This window comes from Pollicipes pollicipes, unplaced genomic scaffold (assembly GCF_011947565.3).
Source record: "Pollicipes pollicipes isolate AB1234 unplaced genomic scaffold, Ppol_2.1 Scaffold_6138;HRSCAF=7277_pilon_pilon_pilon, whole genome shotgun sequence".
NCBI classification, from domain to species: domain Eukaryota; kingdom Metazoa; phylum Arthropoda; class Thecostraca; order Pollicipedomorpha; family Pollicipedidae; genus Pollicipes; species Pollicipes pollicipes.
Window position 1 is genome coordinate 29,768,091 of NW_023596818.1, and position 18,822 is coordinate 29,786,912.

Below are 18,822 nucleotides of genomic sequence, written 5' to 3' on the forward strand. Positions count from 1 at the left end.
AGGCCGCTGGATGAAGTTTTGGAAATGTCAGGCCGTGCTCACGATGGCGGCTTGCGCTGCTTTTGTTCTTTTCGGCGCGTCACGGGTGTGACCATCCGCACCTGCTTACCGCCGGCGCTGGCACACTGCCGGCGCAGTGTGCTGGCAGTCTGGGTTGAGGTCTCAGACGATGGGCGTCCCCCCCCCCCTGTTTTGTGCCACTTTGTTATACATGCAGTCGAGCCAGTTGCCAGACGTCAGTTCGATTTTCAGGTCGTGGTTGAGGCAGCTTACTGCCCCTCCCCCTCCCCCCACAACCGGTGTGACGGGGCGGGCCTTTTTGCGTGCGTGCGTACGTGCATGCGTGCGTGTGTGTACCACCCCAGTGACACGTGACCTGGCGTTTCAGGCGGCGAGGGATCGAAGAGTCGGCCGCAGGCGCGTCCAGTCCAGGTCCCCGTCACCTATCTCAGCCGGCGCCCGTTTCCGCCGGGCGGCGCCCAGGCCACGTCAGGCGGTACCTCCGCGTGGCAGTGGTCCGACCCGGCGGCTGCAGCCGGCACAGCGCCGCAGCCACCACCCGGCGCAGCGCCGCAGCCACCACCCGGCGCAGCGTCGCAGCCACCGTCCGGCGCAGCGCCGCAGCCACCGTCCGGCGCAGCGCCGCAGCAGCAGGTCTGCCCTCCGACAGCGCAGCCACACGACTCTCAGGCACGGCAGCTGTCCAGCCGCCCAGGCCAAGAGCTAGCCGGCGCCCTGGCACGGCAGCAAGCCAGCACAGCTTCACACAAGCAGGCCAGCACCGCTGCCCAGCAGCAGGCCAGAACCGCATCTCAGCAGCTGCCGGGAGTAGCGTCGCATGGCGGCAGCACGAGCGGCAAGTGGTCTCAGCCAACGTCTACCCTCGGTCCCGGCCCCGGTCCCTGGCCCGGCTCCCTGGCCAGCAGGAGCGCGAGGCCGCCGCGGACTTACACCCGCCGCCGGCCGCCGGCGCCGCCTGCCCCGTAGCGTTGCCCTCCGGCGGGTCGTCTGATAGCGCGGGCGAGCGGCGCTCTGAACTGTGGCCGGTGTGTGGCGATGACGTGGGCCGCGGCGGCCGGGCCGGCACGCACGCGACCCTGGGGCGGGGCCACGGCGGCGGGAACATGGGCTGTGCCGCGGTGCCGTCCGCGCCTCCTTTCAGCCCGCGATGGCCGGTGCACGGACTGCACGGTCAGAGCTGTGGGCCCGCGCCGATCGTTCTGTTTTCCGGCTTGCGTGAATGTTTGGTTTTTGCCAGTCAGTTTTGACAATACATTAGCAAATTGGTGCTGCGGGTTTTGCGTGTTGGCTGTTGGAGATGACTTGCCAGCGGTCCTGTATAGCGGCTCGTGGTGCGGAAGCATTCGAAGACTGAGAACGACTCCGCCTGAACACTTGCCGACTGTTGTGTAAAACACCTGTTGTGAAGAAGATCATTTATTTACGACGACCCAGATAAACAGATTATGAATAAGTATTCAGTAGCGTCTGTAAATGGCACTAACTGGGAATGTCTACCTGGCTACTTACGGGAATGCACAGTTGGCCACAGAAATGGGCCTCTATGCGCAGTGCGTTTTGCGTACAGTGAATTCCCTCCTTTCGTAGTATCCCTCAACACCGCGCTGCTCCGTTTGCATCGAGTCTGAGAAGTGAGCTCTGGGCGCTTGACTGCTGTGTAAGCAGCGATACTCTGGCGCCGCCAGAGGGATGGCGGCTGTCGTGGTGAGCGCGCTAGTCACATCCTGTCCCTGCTACACACGGCGCGTCGCGCCGGGTACAGCGGTCGGGAAGTGATGTAGTGAGCTCACTAGTCACATGCTGTCCCTGCTACACACGGCGCGTCACACCGGGTACAGCGGTCGGGAAGTGACGTAGTGAGCTCACTAATCACGTGCTGTCCCTGCTACACACGGCGCGTCACACCGGGTACAGCGGTCGATAAGTGATGTAGTGGGCTCACTGGTCACATGCTGTCCCTGCTCCGCACGGCGTGTCACATCGGGTACAGCGGCCAGGGAGTGACGTGTCCGTCTCAGAGTGAGCGCACCAGTCACAACGGCGTGTCACACCTGACACAGCGGCCCGGGAGTGACGTGATGAACGCACCAGCCACGTGCTGTCTCTGATCCACGCGGCGCATCACACCTGACACAGCGGGCGGCCAGCCGACGCTGTGACGCTCGGGCGGCAAGCGGTCTGGAGTGGCGAGTCTCCGTCCCAGTCCCCGGAGCCCGCCGGGCTGATATGGTGGCACACTTCCTCAGCGCCGCAGCAGACATCCACCCGGGGCAACGCGGGCGGCGGCATCATTCGGATCACACTTTGCTATTGATATGCAAAATGAGATGTCCCCGAACAGACGCATCTTGTAATCTGAGATTTCCCTGCCTAATCGCGCTTCAGAATGCGTTGGCTATCTGTTTTGCACGGCGGTCGCTGCGGGAATCAATTTAAAACGATGGTCTGCGCTGGCGTATGATAAACGAGTTATTCCCGGCCTCAAGCGCCATCCTGACTCCCAATTTATCTCCCCGCGTTCATGGCCAAATGCAATGTTCAGCACGCGACGTCTCTTTGAATAACTAACACCAACTCCACCTCGATAATCAAGATCGAGAAAGATCACGTCGAACTGCGACCACGCCGTCACGACCATTTTAAGCGCGGGCTCCGGTCCACCGGCGGCACCGGGCCGCACACGGCTGGGCCAGGAGTTCACCGCCGGGGGTGCCGGCTCCCGAGGAGCACCGCCCGGGGCTGCGCTCGAAAACCATATCACAGCGGTCATGGCCGCCGGCTCCGGTGGCACGGGTGGCGGGAGCGGCGCGGAGTGCACGTTCGGGCCTACTGGGGAGGGGAGGGATCAGAGGAGCTGCTGCCGCGCCGGCCGGAGCCGGGCCGGCCTTGCGCTCTCTCCCGCACGGTCGGAGGGTGGGGAGACACATCACCGGCCGCGCTCACGCGCCAGATCGGCTGATGCGACCGACGCGAGGGGAGGGGAGCGCGCCTGACTCCACGGCGTGCTCCAGAGTACCGGTCTCGTCCCGGGCCCGCCGGGCCGCACCAGCCACTATCGTCCGGAGCGCACGGCGTGCATAGCGGAGCAGTGCTGAGCGCTTTCATGGCGGGGCCCGACGCCAGACGGCCGACACCGGCAGGCGGCCGGCGGGTCGCCGCCAGGCGTCACACTGGCAGCACGAGCTCCGGCCGGTGTCGGCGGCGTCGATGCCGTTCCGCTCCAGCGCCTCACTTCCCGCTGAACAGCTGAGTCTGAAACAGGCACGCAAGAGGCTGAGCCCTACGCTGGGCTACGCTCTGGAACAGGCGGCTACGCTGGTCAGCCCCAAGCTGGGGCACTCCGTGGGACGGGTGGACACGACCGTCGGCCCCAGGCTCGCCACGGCGTCACTTGCAGTATGCGGTGTCTGCACGCCAAGTCAGGTCTTCCGTGACCCACTACAATGGTCGTTATGTCGTTAGAGAAGGGTTTAAGGGGCCTATCGTCTACACCAACACCGACACCAAGCACTCAGCATAATTACCCACCGCTGTAAGTTCGCCCCTCCCGCATCCTCAGTCCACGCGCCGGAAAAACCTTTCATGATGTACCAGCGATCGAAACTTTAAAGGCTGTCCACTTGTGTAACGGTATTGAGTGCAAGTCTCTTCGACGCGCATTTTTCCCTGAAGTCTCGGTTGCGGTCCATTGCCCTCTTTGCCACAAACAAAGCAAAATAACTAAGCGTTATGAATGCTGACGGTGAAAAAACCAACACGGACCAGTGTTAACGCGTAAATTGACCGCCCAGCTGCGTAATGCTTTCATTCGACGCGAACGACACGTGAATGGTGAACGCTGATGGCCCGATTACCGCCGTGGGACTCGCCGCTACGAGCTCTGTGCACCTATACTGTACCGCAGCGCTTCCGTGTAAGGCGGCACCACCCAATTCGCCCGAACCGCCGGACGAACACAAAGGAAGCACGGTGCCCAGAACATCGCGATGATCAAATCAAGCCACGGTTTCCCCTGGTTTTTGTCGTATTAGACATATGGTTTCTATATAAGTAAAACGAACGTGAGGTAGAGTAAAAGCGCATGCGCATGCCATAAAAATTGCTCGATAACTCAGTCATTAAGAAGCTGAAAATATAAATATATTCACATTTTTCTTCATACTTCATTGAAATTACCGTAGCCTCTTCACACCACCTATTCTTTTTTATAAAAGCACACCGTCAAAACTTAATGCTTAACCGCACGGTTGTGATCCTTGCCTTTCTGCGCTCATGTCGGCTATGTGAAATCGCCTTATGATAAATAAGCGCTTGCCGACGGCAAAGCCAGACGAAGCATGCTCTGAAATGCCCTTAACGAGCGCTCGCGACCATTGTTGCGATCCAGTTTTAGCTAGCTGAAGCCTCTCAAAGTGGCCTCGGGCCCGCCAGAGACCGTACGCCGCCACTGGCTCCAGGCGGGAAACCTGGGCTCGCGTGCGTCCGTCGCCGTCGGCACCGGATGGCGGCTGCAGGCCTGGCCCGGCCAGAACCGCCCGAGTCATGGCTCATCAATCATTCCCAATTGCGAAAGAAGGTCCGCCGCCGTGTCGCTGCCCGCGTTGTCATGGCGACGGCGCCATTAGGCGGCGCCCGGCGCCGGCGATTCACACCTGCTGCCGGTTGGCCAGCGGTCCGGAGCCGGCCTACCAGCGGCCCGGGGCCGGTCGGCCAGCCGTCCGGAGCCGGTCGGCCAGCCGTCCCGAGCCGGTCGGCCAGCTGTCCGGAGCCGGCCTACCAGCCGTCCGGGGCCGGCTCACCAGCCGTCCGGAGCCGGTCGGCCAGCTGTCCGGAGCCGGCCTACCAGCCGTCCGGCGCCGGCTCACCAGCCGTCCGGCGCCGGCTCACCAGCCGTCCGGGGCCGCCCAGCCGTCCGGAGCCGGCCTACCAGCCGTCCGGAGCCGGCCTACCAGCCGTCCGGAGCCGGTCGGCCAGCGGTCCGGAGCCGGCCTACCAGCCGTCCGGAGCTGGCCGGCCGTCCGGAGCCGGCCGGCCGGCCATCCAGTGCCGACCGCCACCCGGCAGTTGCAGGCACCTCACGTCCGTCGTGACGTCAGATGACGGGCGGTGGAAGTCAGCGCCGCCAGAACTCTTTGATGTCGCGAGCAAACGGCAAGTGCTCATCTTTTTGCTGCCTCCTTGGTCTCAATCTCTGTCGCTTTCAATCGGCCTTTCAGCGTGTAGCTCCCAGGCAGATGGCGTCGATAAAGCGGCTTTGAGATAGGAAACTTTCCACGATTGAAGCAACGATCAAATGAGTCCACAACGAAATTCGAACAAAGCCCTCTATCACCCTGAACTGCCATTCACTGCGGGACGTAGTTTCATAACGCGTGCCATCGTGGTCACATAATTCTTCGCTAGCTGTGTCGATGCCGGAATGGATTGAAATGATAAAGATTTCACGAGGAAACAACCAAGTCTTGGCCCTTTATTGCCTTTTTGGACTCAGTCTCTGTCGCACTGTCAGCTGGCCTTTCAGGGCATGGTTGGTCGGTGTCAAAGTTCAGCACACTTACGAAGTCCCCACTCAGGTATTTCAACAGGCAACTCGAATTCGGCACAACTCATTGGTCTGGCAAGAGCGTACTACCTCACTTTTTATCGCAACATCGTGGCGTGAGAGACCTTTGAGGTGAAGAGAACGGTCGGTTCAACATAGGCGGTCCAGAGTAGCTCCGGCCCTTCCATGTCTAGCGTCCTTTCTCCGCGATAACTACACACATCACACGCGGATCGGACTTACCCGTGGCGCCAAGCAAACTGGGTTTATCGTGCAGAGCTCCAACTTCGGCGTCCAACTTATTTTCGTTATATGTCTCTCGCCCAGATGACGCCGCAGAGCAAATGCAAGACCCCGCATCGCCGTCGTCACCGCCGCTACAGAGTTGATAACTCCGAGACGCAACACCACGACAGCAAGCGTTAAAGCCGAGGCCGCGGGGCGCTTCCGCAGAGTGTCCCGACCACACACAGCCACCGCAAAGGCGGCATGCAAGACTCCGTGTTGTCAGTACCTGGTGGTGGTACCGAGAGGCAGAGGCGTTGGCCGCCACCCCAGCAGTGCCACGGTGGAGGAAACCCTCAGTGCCACAACAAAGGAGGCCCTAAGTGCCGCGGCAGAGGAAGCCAACAGCACCAAGGCAAAGGAGGCCCTCAGCGCCACGCCAGAGGAGGCCCTACGTGCCGTGGCAGAGGAATCCGACAGCACCAAGGCAGAGGAGACCCTCAGGGCCGCAGCAGAGGAGGCCTTCTGCGGCAAAGGGAGGCCTCAGTGCAACGGCATCGGGGCCTCAGTGCCGCGGCAGAAGAAGCCTTCAGTGCTGCGGCAGAGGAAGCCGACAGCACCAAGGCAGAGGAGTCCCTCAGTGCCGCGGCAGAGGAGGCCGACAGAACCAGGGCGTGGTCGATAACGTGCGGTGCGTACGGCGGCTCTCTCACCTCTGACGTCACGACCCCCCCCCCCCCCTCCACAGAAGAGAGCGGCAGGCCGGGCGGCGCCTGTCATCTGCCCTGCTCTCACAGCTGTGTTTACAGCAGGTGAATAAATGAGCAGCGCGCCGCCCGCTGCGAGCGAGCCGGCGCCGCGCGGACGGGTCGATCGACCAGGTGCGGCCGTGCAGGCGGCCGATTACGCTCGGCAGACGGCGAGCCCGGCGCGGAGGAGACGAGCGGCGCGCCCGCCGCGCCGCGCCGCCCCCCGCCAGGCACGGCGGGCGGCTGGAGAGCCGCTGCTGGGCGGCCGGCCGACCCAGCAGGGCCCGGTCGTGACGCAAGACAGCTGGCTCGTGACTGATGGCACGAGCGGCCCGGCTGTTTGCCAGGCGTCGTGTGAGCAGCAATTTAAAGGGGTGTGCGGGCCTCTGGTGTGGCAGCAGCGAACGCATTTGTTCAATGGCACCAGCTGTGTATACAACGTATGCAGCGTTTACTTATAAACTACTTTGTTGAATATCGGCGCATAGGAACATCGTCAAATTTGGGTAACTCCGGAAAAACAAGTATTCCAATGACGTCGATCATCACTTTTCATCACTGTCCTTCCCACCTCTAAAAAAAAAACTACTAAAGGAGGTGGAATGGCTGTTTCAGTGAACAGTGCTTGCTAGCAATAATTCCCATTTTGAGACATTCCTGTGTATATATAAAGCGATTCTCGCCAAAGTGTTAAGTACTCTCGGACTTCGACCAGCCCTTTGTATGTGTTTCGCGTTATAACTCAGTGTCCATGGGAAACGCTCGGAGAATGCATGTTACGTTGTCAACCTAATTGCATAAGAATACCAAGAAATCGACAAAGCACGCATGAAACTTCGCACATCGCTGATATTCTGCCGCAGTTTAGAGCACGCTGAGGCGAGCTCCTTTTTAATATTCTCTTTCAATGGGTGTAGTCCAGTCGTCGTGATGGTGCGCTACATACGCATGCAAGATAAATGTCAGCAAAGCTTACCTACGCTGATGATTATCATGGCTTCGATCCCGCTTATTCGTGCAATATGGCCCTTATAACCTGATCATGCACTATACCTGACCAACAAAGTCGGCCGTTGGCAAATGTTACACAAGCTGATTACAGTGGCGGTTTCGTCTGCACAGTTCTGGTACGGTGACATTCGTTTCAGTCAGCGGTTAGTCCAGCAGTCAACCGAATGAGCTCTAAGTGGATAACTGCCATACATAAGGGTGCACATGCATCATGTATTGTCTGCACGTTAAGACCGAATAGGGCCGGAAGGTGTCCCAAGCCTACCATAAGGAAGTTGCGGGCTCACCCGGGTTAAGTGGAAATTGAATATAACTTGGTTACGCCCGCTTTCAAAGACGCAGGACGCGACCTCGTCACCAGACGGCAGCGTCACTAGACGGCAGCGTGAGATTACGCAACAACGATATGGTAATGCCTTTTGTTAAGCGGCATGCAGCAAAATATAGCGCGCTTCTTCGTCGGGTATCATTCAGTTGACGTCTGGCCTAGTTGGTTCGAATTTCCAAAGAAAGAATTGCTCAAAGACTACTGGTATCTAGGAGATCTGCATGCGTGTTATGGAATTGGCTTAAACCTTTTGATTTGATGGATTTCTGAGATCGGTGCTCACGCTAAGAAATGCTTGTTATGTCAGCTCTGACCCCCACCATCCGATCGTGAGATCCCAGGTCAGTGGCAGAATTTTGTCGCAGAAGTTTAACGTGCCGTAAAGCTCAGAACGGTACATCCTTCCCTCTGACGTCACCTGACCTTTAGCGCGGCCTCTGCCACCGATCGCATGTCATCCCTGTCAGAGGCAGGTAACGGGCGCTTAAAACGAATCGAACCCATCCCGCCACGAGTGGGTGACTCCGGAGTCAGGAGCTTAACGGGAATCGAACCCACCCCGCCACGAGTGAGTGAATCCGTGGTCAGGGATTGTAACCAACTGAGATACCGGAACGGACGAAAGGCTTCCGCTCTCACACAAGGCGTTTTATCAAAACGCATTATAACGCTTCCATACTTATCACGCGCATGCACTGATATATCGTACCATCGCCTCGATTTCTCCCATAAAACGCATCGCAAAGTAACTCTTTTCGAGCACACTTTGGCTTCAGGAACATTCTTTACCTGGATGTTAGGTTGGTTGCTAGGCTGTGATTACAAAGCAGACATGCAGTAGTGATGTATCACGTGGTCCAGGGACGAACACATTCAAATGTTCACCGATGCACTTCTCGCACTGCATGGGGTGCACATGTACTTCCGCCGCCTGCTGTGTCAGTCACAGACGTACGTTCCCACTGACGGTCATCCATACCCATTAGTGGCGGAGCACGTTCTGACTACCGCACTTCAGATACACCAGGGGCATATTGTTGGCGTGTACGGTCATCTTTTGTCTGCATCATGCCGATAGGCATACCAATTTGAAGTGCCGTCGGCATAAAGTCCTCCCGCACGCCCGCAGAGTCTAGGATAAATATCTAGGATATATTTTATAGTCTAGGATATATATCACCGAGAGCTCACATTTCAGAAACGAAATACGTGGCCGCAAAGAGACAGATAATTGTATTGTCGTACCACAACGATGAGTACGTGACGTGAATAAGACTAAATAAGTAATATTATATAATAAGATGAGTGTAATATATAAATTAAGTGATTATATATAAATGAATGAGTGATTATATGCAATATAAATAATAAAAGAGTGATTATATATAAATAAGATGAGTGCGTGAATAAGACTAAAATAAGTAAAATTTAGCTTGCTCATTTCTCTTGTTTGTGCTGGTATGCCAATCCCACGTGTTATCACTAGACGTAACTAGTCCTAAGGTTTCATCAGAATATGTTTTCGAAATACGCCTAAAAGACGTACACTTCCATTAACTGTCAACATTTACTTACGTGTATTCTAATATATAGCATAAATTTTGTAAGAGGGGGCGGGGCAAGGAGCCTCGTGTACTACTATGTGGTCGGGGACTCGGGGACGTCTATGTGTTTAGGGATTCGGGGACTTTTCTGCTAGAGGACTCGGGACTGCTGTGTGCTTGGGACTATGCCTTCGCTTTATATCGCAATTTTGCGTTGTCCATTAAAACATGTGACAAGAGTATATGACGCAATTAAGTTCGCGTATATCATTTTACCTGACGCATCCCTATCGTCCGCACTCGAGTTGGGATCGCATGCCAGAATAGGCGATTTTGTGTGCACCGGATTTCTCGTTCATGCTACATCATAGCATGTTGTTTTCAGCACGCGTCTCACGGTCCAGTCTCATCAGCTAATCAACGCCAAAATTCATGCCAACTAAGCTTCCTTTTCCAACAGAGCCCCATAGTTACCCCATTTCCCCGCGGCGAAGAGCGTCCGCTACGACCTGGCGTTACTATCCGAAGCTGTTTACAGCCTCTGCCGGGGCACGGCATGCTTTTAGACCTGGTCGGTGCCTGACCTGGAGAGAGTGCCCCCCCCCCCGACCTAAGCCTGAGGCTCTGCACGCGCGGTAGTAGCGGAGCGGAAGTCTCCGAACCTTGGTTTATGAAGAGCTTTGGTCACTGCAGAACTTCTGTCATTGTTGAGGTTAGGTTGGTAAGCGTCAGGTCATACTTGTTAGGTCGTATGAGTTCGGTGGCATCTCAGTGCGAACCAGCGCCCAGAGTAAGACGGGTTTTAAGAATATTGTGGGCCCGAACCTCAATACAAACGCTTTCACTTTAATAAGAAGGATGTTTACCAGAAGCGCCGCACGAGGATCTCGATCCGACACATGACTGAGTGATTATAGCAAACTTCCTTCGCATTTGTTAGAATTTGCTTGAATTTGTTAGAGTTATAACACAATAATCAGGAGACGTGCATAGTACCCGATGAGCAGAAAGTATACACGGCAAATGCCGGCAAGCAAGATTGTTCGGATGACTTCTCTTTTTTCATTTCATCTCAGGAAAAATGAGGGAGTTGCTCGCCTCCAGTAATAAGAAGCTATTAAAGACGGCTAGTTTTTGCTAGTGCTCAGGAGGAAAATTTTAAGGATCATTTCGCCGTCATGGATCAGGAGATTTGCCGTGCATCACGAACGAGACTTCAGGAGACTTATCTATCTCCGCCCAGGGATCAGAGGTCAAAAGACGGTCTCGACATTGCCGATCAGAAGTCAAAGCATTCCCAATGCCGAGGACCTAGAAACATCCCCAGCAACGGCATTCGGGCCTCAGGAGCCTAGCCCAACACTACGCGCTGGTGACCGGGACACGGGCCATCGGTGGTCAGGGGAGGCCTCCTCGGCGGCGGGCCACCCCGAGGGTCCGGCCACCAGCCGCCGTCCTAGTGCTCGCGACCGGACGGCCGCAGCGCCGGGCCGTGCCAGGCTCCGAGGAGCCCCTGGCGACCATCCGCGACAGCGGTAGGAGGCCTGCAGGTCACGGCTGCAGCGCCGGGCCGGGCCAGGATCCGAGGAGCCTCTGGCGACCAGCCGCGACAGCGGCAGGAGGCCTGCAGGTCACGGCTGCAGGGCCGGGCCGGGCCAGGATCCGAGGAGCCTCTGGCGACCAGCCGCGACAGCGGCAGTAGGCCCGCAGGTCACGGCCGCCCCCCCCCCCTCCCCCCAATGACCGCAGCCGCACAGAGGCAAGCCGAGAACCCTGCCGCGGGACTGTGTTCCCTTCCGCCCTTTCTGTACTTCTCCCCTGCGCGATCGGACTGTTCGTGACGTCACAGCGAGGGAGCTGAGACGAAAGGGGTATTGAGCTTCGGTCGTCATCGGGCGCATTCTACTGAACCGTTCTCCCAGGAGTCTGGCGTGGTATTCACCGGACACTTTTGGTCATTAGAACCGCGGTGATTAAGTTGCACGATTACTGTCGGAAGTAAAATTGACAAGTCGCTATGAATATTGCAGTTCGTATTAGTAAGGTAGTTTAGTTGTTGCAGTAAAGTAGAAAAGCAAACGTGTATTATAGGGCATGTGTGCAGTCTGAAGATACGAAATCATCGATAATGAAAGTGGCAATTTTCTTAAAATGAAACTGTCATAATAAACGGCTACTGTTTAGCGGAGAACATAATTGCAAACAAAGCTCTCCCGATTCACGGAACTAGTTTAAGTTATCCGATAAATGGAGAAAATGACCCATAATGCTTTAGCTCGTCCACATTAACCCAGAAACTTGAGGGATGTAGCGGAACGCGCCACTGGGTCGTCAAGTCAAAGTACCTCGAAACATTGCAGCGAAAAGAGCTTGACGTGTTTACCAGCTGAACGTACCCAATAGCTCAAAATCCGGCGCAAGGACCGAAAATAATCTATGCAGTTGACGCGCCCAGAAACCCAAATACGACCGAACGAAATCTGACATGACATGATAAATGTCAACCACGATCTCATGCCCGATTTATATACATTTAAATAGCCTGCGCCAAACGGATAGGTACCCGAATATTGAAGAAGTAGTTTCTACAAGATAGAAAGAAACATGTGAAATAGCTTAAAATGCCTGGAAAAAGCTTTTCGCAGACTTGGCCAGGCACCTGGAACAGGGACCTGGCTTGCAACCATCAGCTGTCATTGCTGAGTGTAGCAGCCGCCAGGGTACTCAGCACTCTGCCCTAATGCAGGAAAACGACTTGGACCAAGCGACACCAATGGCTTAAAGATTCATCTGCGAAGCATGCCCGGTGCGAGGGAACGAGAAGTAAGCGACCGTCGGCAGCTGCTTTTAATCTTGTTGAGGTCACATCGCTCGGCGCAAGCACCCAACGTGACGCACCTCGTATCTTCCAGTTTAGTAAAAGTGAACCAAGCTATCAATATTGATAGCCAGACCAGTCAGTATGAAGTCATGTATACATGATACCGTTTTGGGTATAGCGCACAGGTGGACAAGTCTCGGCCTTCTGTGAGGTCTGCTGCCATCTACTTGCTATACTCACGTGCTGCGCAAAGTCAAGCAAACAACCACGATCGTAAGTCTAGCCCAGCAAACAATCACGATCGTAAATGTAGCGACGCCGAGCAACTAATCCCGCTCAAACACGACCCAGCGCCTAAAAAAAGCCTGGCTTTATCCTGCGCGGTCGCCTTGAACCAGCCAGTCTGTTTTCTGTTCGTTCCAGTCTGTTTTCAGTGTCTAGGAACCGATAATACTCCACGCGAGAGAAGACAGTTGGAGCCACTCCCAGGCGGCTTACTTTCCCGACAGCCGAGCCCCAGGCCGTAGCCGACGAACGCGGTGAGGCCAGACGGCCGCTCTCCTCCTCAGAAACTCGGTGAAGAAAGATCGCCTCAGTGGAAACGGTGTGAACGAGCGGACCGTTTGCAAGCGAAACGGAGGAGAATGAGAGCGAGAGAAGAGAGAGAGAGAGAGAGAGAGAGAGAGAGAGAGAGAGAGAGAGAGAGAGAGAGAGAGAGAGAGAGAGAGAGAGAGAGAGAGAGAGAGAGAGAGAGAGAGAGGAGAGAGAGAGAGAGGAGAGAGAGAGAGAGAGAGAGAGAGAGAGAGAGAGAGGGGAGAGAGAGAAAAAAAATTGTGCGGTCGCTGAAGTCTGAGCTACCGTAAATTCTGAGAACATGTGCCTATTTATGCGTTGCATCCGCTTCAGATAGCATCAAAGAGGATCGGGCCCCGCTAATTCACGCCTGCGCCCATGCCGAGAATGGAGAACGGACTGATTTAGCTCGTGCTCCCACTGCCCTCGGTGGTAGGCTGGCCCGGTGGGGAGTTACGACCGTGAGTCAGTAATGTATCCTTGTCCACGCCATTTCAGAGACATTAAATCTACATAAAGAGTTTCGAAGTAGGCACCAGCACTAGGTGTTGAAATCTGACGATTTCCTCTAAAATAATAATGCTTCCTATGCTACGCAGCGCATGCCGAGAGCTTCAGGAGGACGTTAAATCGATTTTTTAAAAGTTTAATAAGCCTTGAACTTGGAAATAGTCAATGCACGAAGACTCACAACCACCTAGTCTATTCTTCGCCCCTCCACGGCAAGCCACAATGATGCCGATGTCCTGGACAGGACACACAGTGGCCAGCTGCTAGAAGACGGTGAAAGACTTATCATACTGGTACTGAGCTGTACCGAGCAGCGCCCACTCGTCACACTGGTACTGGGCTGTACCAGTGTGAACAGATATCATCACACAGGTATTGAGCTGTCCTAGGCAGCGGCCATTCATCACACTGGTATTGGGCTGTACCACACCGGTGCTGATCTGCTCAAGGAGGGGAGGGGTGACTCATCACACTGGTGCTGGCCTGCTTCAGGAGGGAAGGGGGACTCACCACGCCGGTGCTGATCTGTTTCAGGAGGGGAGGAGAACTCACCGCACCGGTGCTGATCTGCCGCAGGGGGAGGGGAACTCACCACGCCGGTGCTGATCTGCCACAGGGGGAGGGGGAACTCACCACATCGGTGCTGATCTGCTTCAGGAGGGGAGGGGACTCACCACGCCGGTGCTCATCTGCCGCAGGAGGGGAGGGGGAACTCACCACATCGGTGCTGATCTGCTTCAGGAGGGGAGGGGACTCACCACGCCGGTGCTGAACTGCTTCAGGAGGGGAGGGGGACTCACCACACCGGTGCTGAGCTGCTGCAGAAGACCGGCGCCGGCGCTGCTGGGTGCCACGCAGGAGCTGCGCCTCTGCTTGAGCGAGCCAGACAGGCCACCGACGCCGAGAGCCGACCCGACGGCCGACTTCCTCCGCCCCATGGAGCCGCCGGAGGGCGTCAGCAGACTGGTGTTGGGCACCGAGCCACTCTGCGGACGGGGCCTCGGGTCACCCACGGTCACCACGGGTCACCACAGGTGGAATTTGGTCACCTCAGGTCACCACGGGTCACCTCGGCGTCCAGCGCGATCACCGTAACAGGTCGCGACGGTCGGCCCGTTGGCTGTGGGTTCTCTAGTTTTCCTTTGTTGGTGGAGAACGTTTGCTCTAGATCCTTGATAGAGATGTTAGCTTAACAACGAAATGACGATAAGAAAACGGATCAAAACATTGACCAAAGCCGCGGGTAAAGTGTATTCTCATGTTTATTTTAAACGTATCCGTTTTATCATAGCAGTGGTGGCACATTCGCGCTTAAGAATCACTGGGCAGCTTGGCCAACCATTAGCAGTATTTCGGAGACATTTTTCGTGAACGTTCTTTTGTTTTCCTAAACCAGAATTGTCTTCCCGGGCTAAATCAAATTTCCACGCCTTTATGATAACTTCTGAAAAGGCCAATCGGCGGAGACAATGACAAGACAATATCAATAAACCAATGCGAGTCCAGCCAAAAAATGCATTAGTAGCAAACCAAAATGAATGCTGCGCTTACGCCAGCGCGACCCACTTCCATATGTACTCGTTGGCACCTTCTGCCTGAAATGCGTGGCGGTTTTAATACAAGGATCAGTCGCAGTCCCAGTAAGATCATAGCAATTCCACATTGCATACGTACCACTGTAAGGCCAGCAGTAAGCGCGCCACTCCAAAGCCGATGATTGTTCCTTTCTAAAAATAATGCTGATAGCCTGACCGCTTTTGGATAACGCCAAGTATCGCAAAACTTTCCAGGATTTCATCACCAAGTGTGATTGGAGCATTTACAGTCTGCCATTGTGCTGAGCATTTACAGTCTGCCATTGTGCTGAGACATCCGGAGAGTGGCGCTCCAGTCATTCTGGGTCTATTCATTCAAATGCAACGTCTTTCCGAGAATAATCAGACGCCATTCAAAGGACTGTCCATACTGGTGTCTTGGCGGCAACATACCACTAACACCAGCCAAGTAATTACACACTACGGAGTCATGCTAAACAGACGTTTAGAAGTAAGAATGCGTATAATGGAAAAACATTTCCGGAAGACCTATGGCGGCGGCGTTTGCCAGTGCGTGCCCAAAACAGCAAAATGTAAACCGTGAAAGCCCGCCATGACATGCGTGTAACGAAACGGAACGGAACGGATTCTGCACAGAACACCAGCATCCACGAAACGTTCATGGACACACGAAAAGTCATATAACAGTAGCTATTAAAGAGGCTTCGTGCTAAAGAAGGAAGAATCCGGCTTAGAAGAGACTGAAGAAGTTTGCTGCAGGGCCCGCCGTGTTTACAGCAAAATGTTGGGCCATATCAATGGTTATTTGCGGATTGCACTTCGTGAGGATCTGAGGCATTGCCATTCTAAAGTAGTTTCATTGATGCAGAAATAGTTGCTAACAACTAAGAAATAGCTAAAAAATGAAAAACTTGCTAAAAGAAGATAAAAAACTAGCTAAACACCTTTTCATCAGATTCTAACAGCATTCTTTGCTGTTGTATGAGCATGTAATTAGCGTTAAAAAACCTTTGATTCTCGCCGTGTAATGTGGCGTTCCTAGGCTCTGAATGTGTCTAATTAAGTAAACAGCCTCCTTTCAACCGGAAGATGCTCCAATTATCCTTTCCCACCGCTACTTTACCCATTTACCCTTTTACCATTTACCCCTTTACCCCTTAATCGTAGCCCCTTTAAAGGGTGACAGGAACTTCTCGTCCGGTGGGAAGGCTCCGTGACGTTTATCGACTGCCTTCATGTCAAGATTCTGAGTGTGCGCAGTGCAATGCACCATACCAGTGCAGTTTTCGGCATCCCTCCATAGGAGCTACACTTGAGTAAATGAACGAAATGCGTTGAATTAGCCGATGGTAACCAAGCCGTAGGGTCTGGCGGAAACAGGCCGCCTTTCCCTCCAACGCTACTCCTCCACCATGACGCCACGCGGCAGGCGCGCCGTTGCTCTATCGGGGCTCAACGCTTCTCCATCACTGTGTCACCCGCAGCGGCCACGTCATTGGCATAATTGCGTTCCCCACCCACCGATCATTGCTCAGACAAGTTACCTTTATCAAACGCGTGCTCTGTTCACTAAAAGGCGTTCAGGAAAGCCACCTCCATAATGCGGCACCTCTGGGTTTTGCAGACGATAATGGGGCGCACGAGTTATAAATCGTTTACGCGATGGCAAAGATAAGCCTCGTAACAGGCCAGGTATTGCGCGCTACAGCTATAGCGACTGATGGCAGCTGCACATGGATATACGAACATAACGAGACCAGAGCATGATTTACATTAGCTTGATGATGGCTGGGGTTTGCGTGTGCGAAGGCTGCCGGATTTGCAACCACGACGAATTTTAGGGCAAAAAAAAACGAAGCAGTGATCACGTGAGATCAATCAAAAACGCATTTATTAAGTACGCAGCACTACCATCAAACACACGAACCCAATCAGCAAATTTATGCAGTCCAACCATTCCTCTCTTGGCACCGGTGACTGCACCATCTATCGACACCCCCAACCAGTCTCGGGATCGATCCCCCGAAGGCGGGGAGTTCAAACACCGGAAGGTGGGACCACGTACGTCACCAAAATATCCGAGCCGGGCGGATTGGAAGGCAATTTATGAGCTACGCCCGGCTCATCTCTGGGTGGGCTCGAACCTAGACGACCGATGGACCCCGCCCTGGTGGTGGTAAATGACGTGAACTTGCGTTGCCCACGGACGGAACACTTGCGGCTGGGAATCCGCAGCTGAGTCAAATCAGGCACGCCCGCCATTTGCCAGCGGAGACGGCTCCGGTGTCAAGTTGGCAGCGATTCGATTTTGGTTGAATTTTATTTATGACGGCAATCTTGGGCAGACAGGCAGGCGCAGTTACTGCAGACGTCGTCGATATAAAACCAATAATGACGGCGCCACGTCATCAACAACCTCAGCTAAAGCCCACAGTTGTGGACGACCTATGGACGCGAGCCCACGGGTCAGCGAGCACTCGTCACCTTTTCCTGCCTGCACACCGTGGAATGTTCGCCGCTCAGTCTTCCAGAAAACGCAGTAGTATCTGCTCAGCTTGAACCCCTCATAACGTTCATTTCAGCGCCTGGGGCGCTTGGGAACTAACTTTCTTTTTACCGTCCTTATCTAAGAGGCTGGGGCTTCAAGAGCGGCCATATCGCAGAACGCGTTACAAAAGGTTAGTTTGAGCATCCATACGCATGACTCCCCACACCCTAACGATGAAGCTTTTCTATCCTGCTCTTGGCTCGGCAGGCTTTTACGAACGATTTCCCGGACCTTTTCGCTTGTTAGACGAGCCCAGCAGCATCTGCTTTGGGCGCACAACTGCATCTACATTACGACGTGGGTTAAAATGACACGCATGCAATGCATAAAAATCCAATGTACATTATAGCACTTCAAGTCACAAAGACAACACCAAACACCGACGCCACTATTGTGAAGGACAGTCGTGCGCAGCTTCAAGTGGCAAAGAAGCTTGGAGGGACTCACCAGGCCGTAACGATGGCTCAGCTAGAGGGCAGAACGCACACAATGACCTGTCGCCGGCCGCACAGAGGCCCGTACTAGACATCCACGGCTATGTACATGGCGGGTGAGGGTGTTGGGTGAACACATCACGCGATCAGTCTAGCCTAGACCTCTAGCTGGTACAGGGTGCAGCGATGCTATAACCCCACGTCCCCTCGACCGACAGACGTGCAACCAAAGGAAAACAACAGCACCGCCGTTTTGACCCCTCCCCTGCCCGCCTCCCCTTCCATATCGATTCACCGTGGAACCAGTTCCCCAGCGGGTAGGGGAGGCCGCTTCACACCTTGCCCGACCACCCACCAGTCATAGCTGTGAGTCTCTCCGTTACGAACCGCCACTCAGCGTCCTTGACGGCGCGCAACGGCAATGGTGTGCCCTTCCCGGACGGCGCCACCACCGGCAGCAGCGGCGCCCCCTTCCCGGACGGCGTCACCACCAGCAGCAGCGGTGTCCCCATCCCGGACAGCGCCACTACCGGCAGCAGCGGCGTGCCCTTCCCGGACGGCGCCACTACCGGCAGCAGCGGTGTCCCCTTCCCGGTCGGCGCCACCACCGGCAGCAGCAGCGTCTCCTTCCCGGACGGCTCCGCCACCGGCAGCAGCGGCGTGCCCTTCCCGGACGGCGCCACCACCGGCAGCAGCGGCTTCCCCTTCCCGGACGGCTCCACCACCGGCAGCAGCAGCGTCTCCTTCCCGGACGACTCCACCACCGGCAGCAGCGGCGTCCACTTCCCAGACTGCGCCACTACCGGCAGCAGCAGCGTCTCCTTCCCGGACGACTCCACCACTGGCAGCAACGGCGTTCCCTTCCCGGACGGCGCCACTACCGGCAGCAGCAGCGTCTCCTTCCCGGATGGCTCCACCACCGGCAGCATCGACGTCCCATTCCCGGACGGCGCCACCACC

At 55.5% G+C, this 18,822-nt stretch overlaps 1 protein-coding gene across 2 annotated transcripts in view; it reads right to left on the reverse strand.

Moving 5' to 3' along the window:
• Nucleotides 1-1,745: 1,745 nt before the first annotated feature.
• Nucleotides 1,746-18,822, reverse strand: part of bma (SCY1-like protein bma) — a 148,568-nt gene continuing 131,491 nt past the window's right edge. Inside the window, exons 16-18 of one of the 2 annotated variants that reach the window (XM_037229430.1) lie at nucleotides 17,876-17,896; nucleotides 14,125-14,310; nucleotides 1,746-3,273 (exon numbers count right to left, since the gene is read on the reverse strand). In XM_037229430.1, the coding sequence (XP_037085325.1) occupies nucleotides 3,250-3,273; nucleotides 14,125-14,310; nucleotides 17,876-17,896 (231 nt within the window). In that variant the 3' untranslated portion in view covers nucleotides 1,746-3,249. The remainder of the gene's footprint in view (nucleotides 3,274-14,124; nucleotides 14,311-17,875; nucleotides 17,897-18,822) is intronic. The other variant, XM_037229431.1, reaches the window with a different exon arrangement.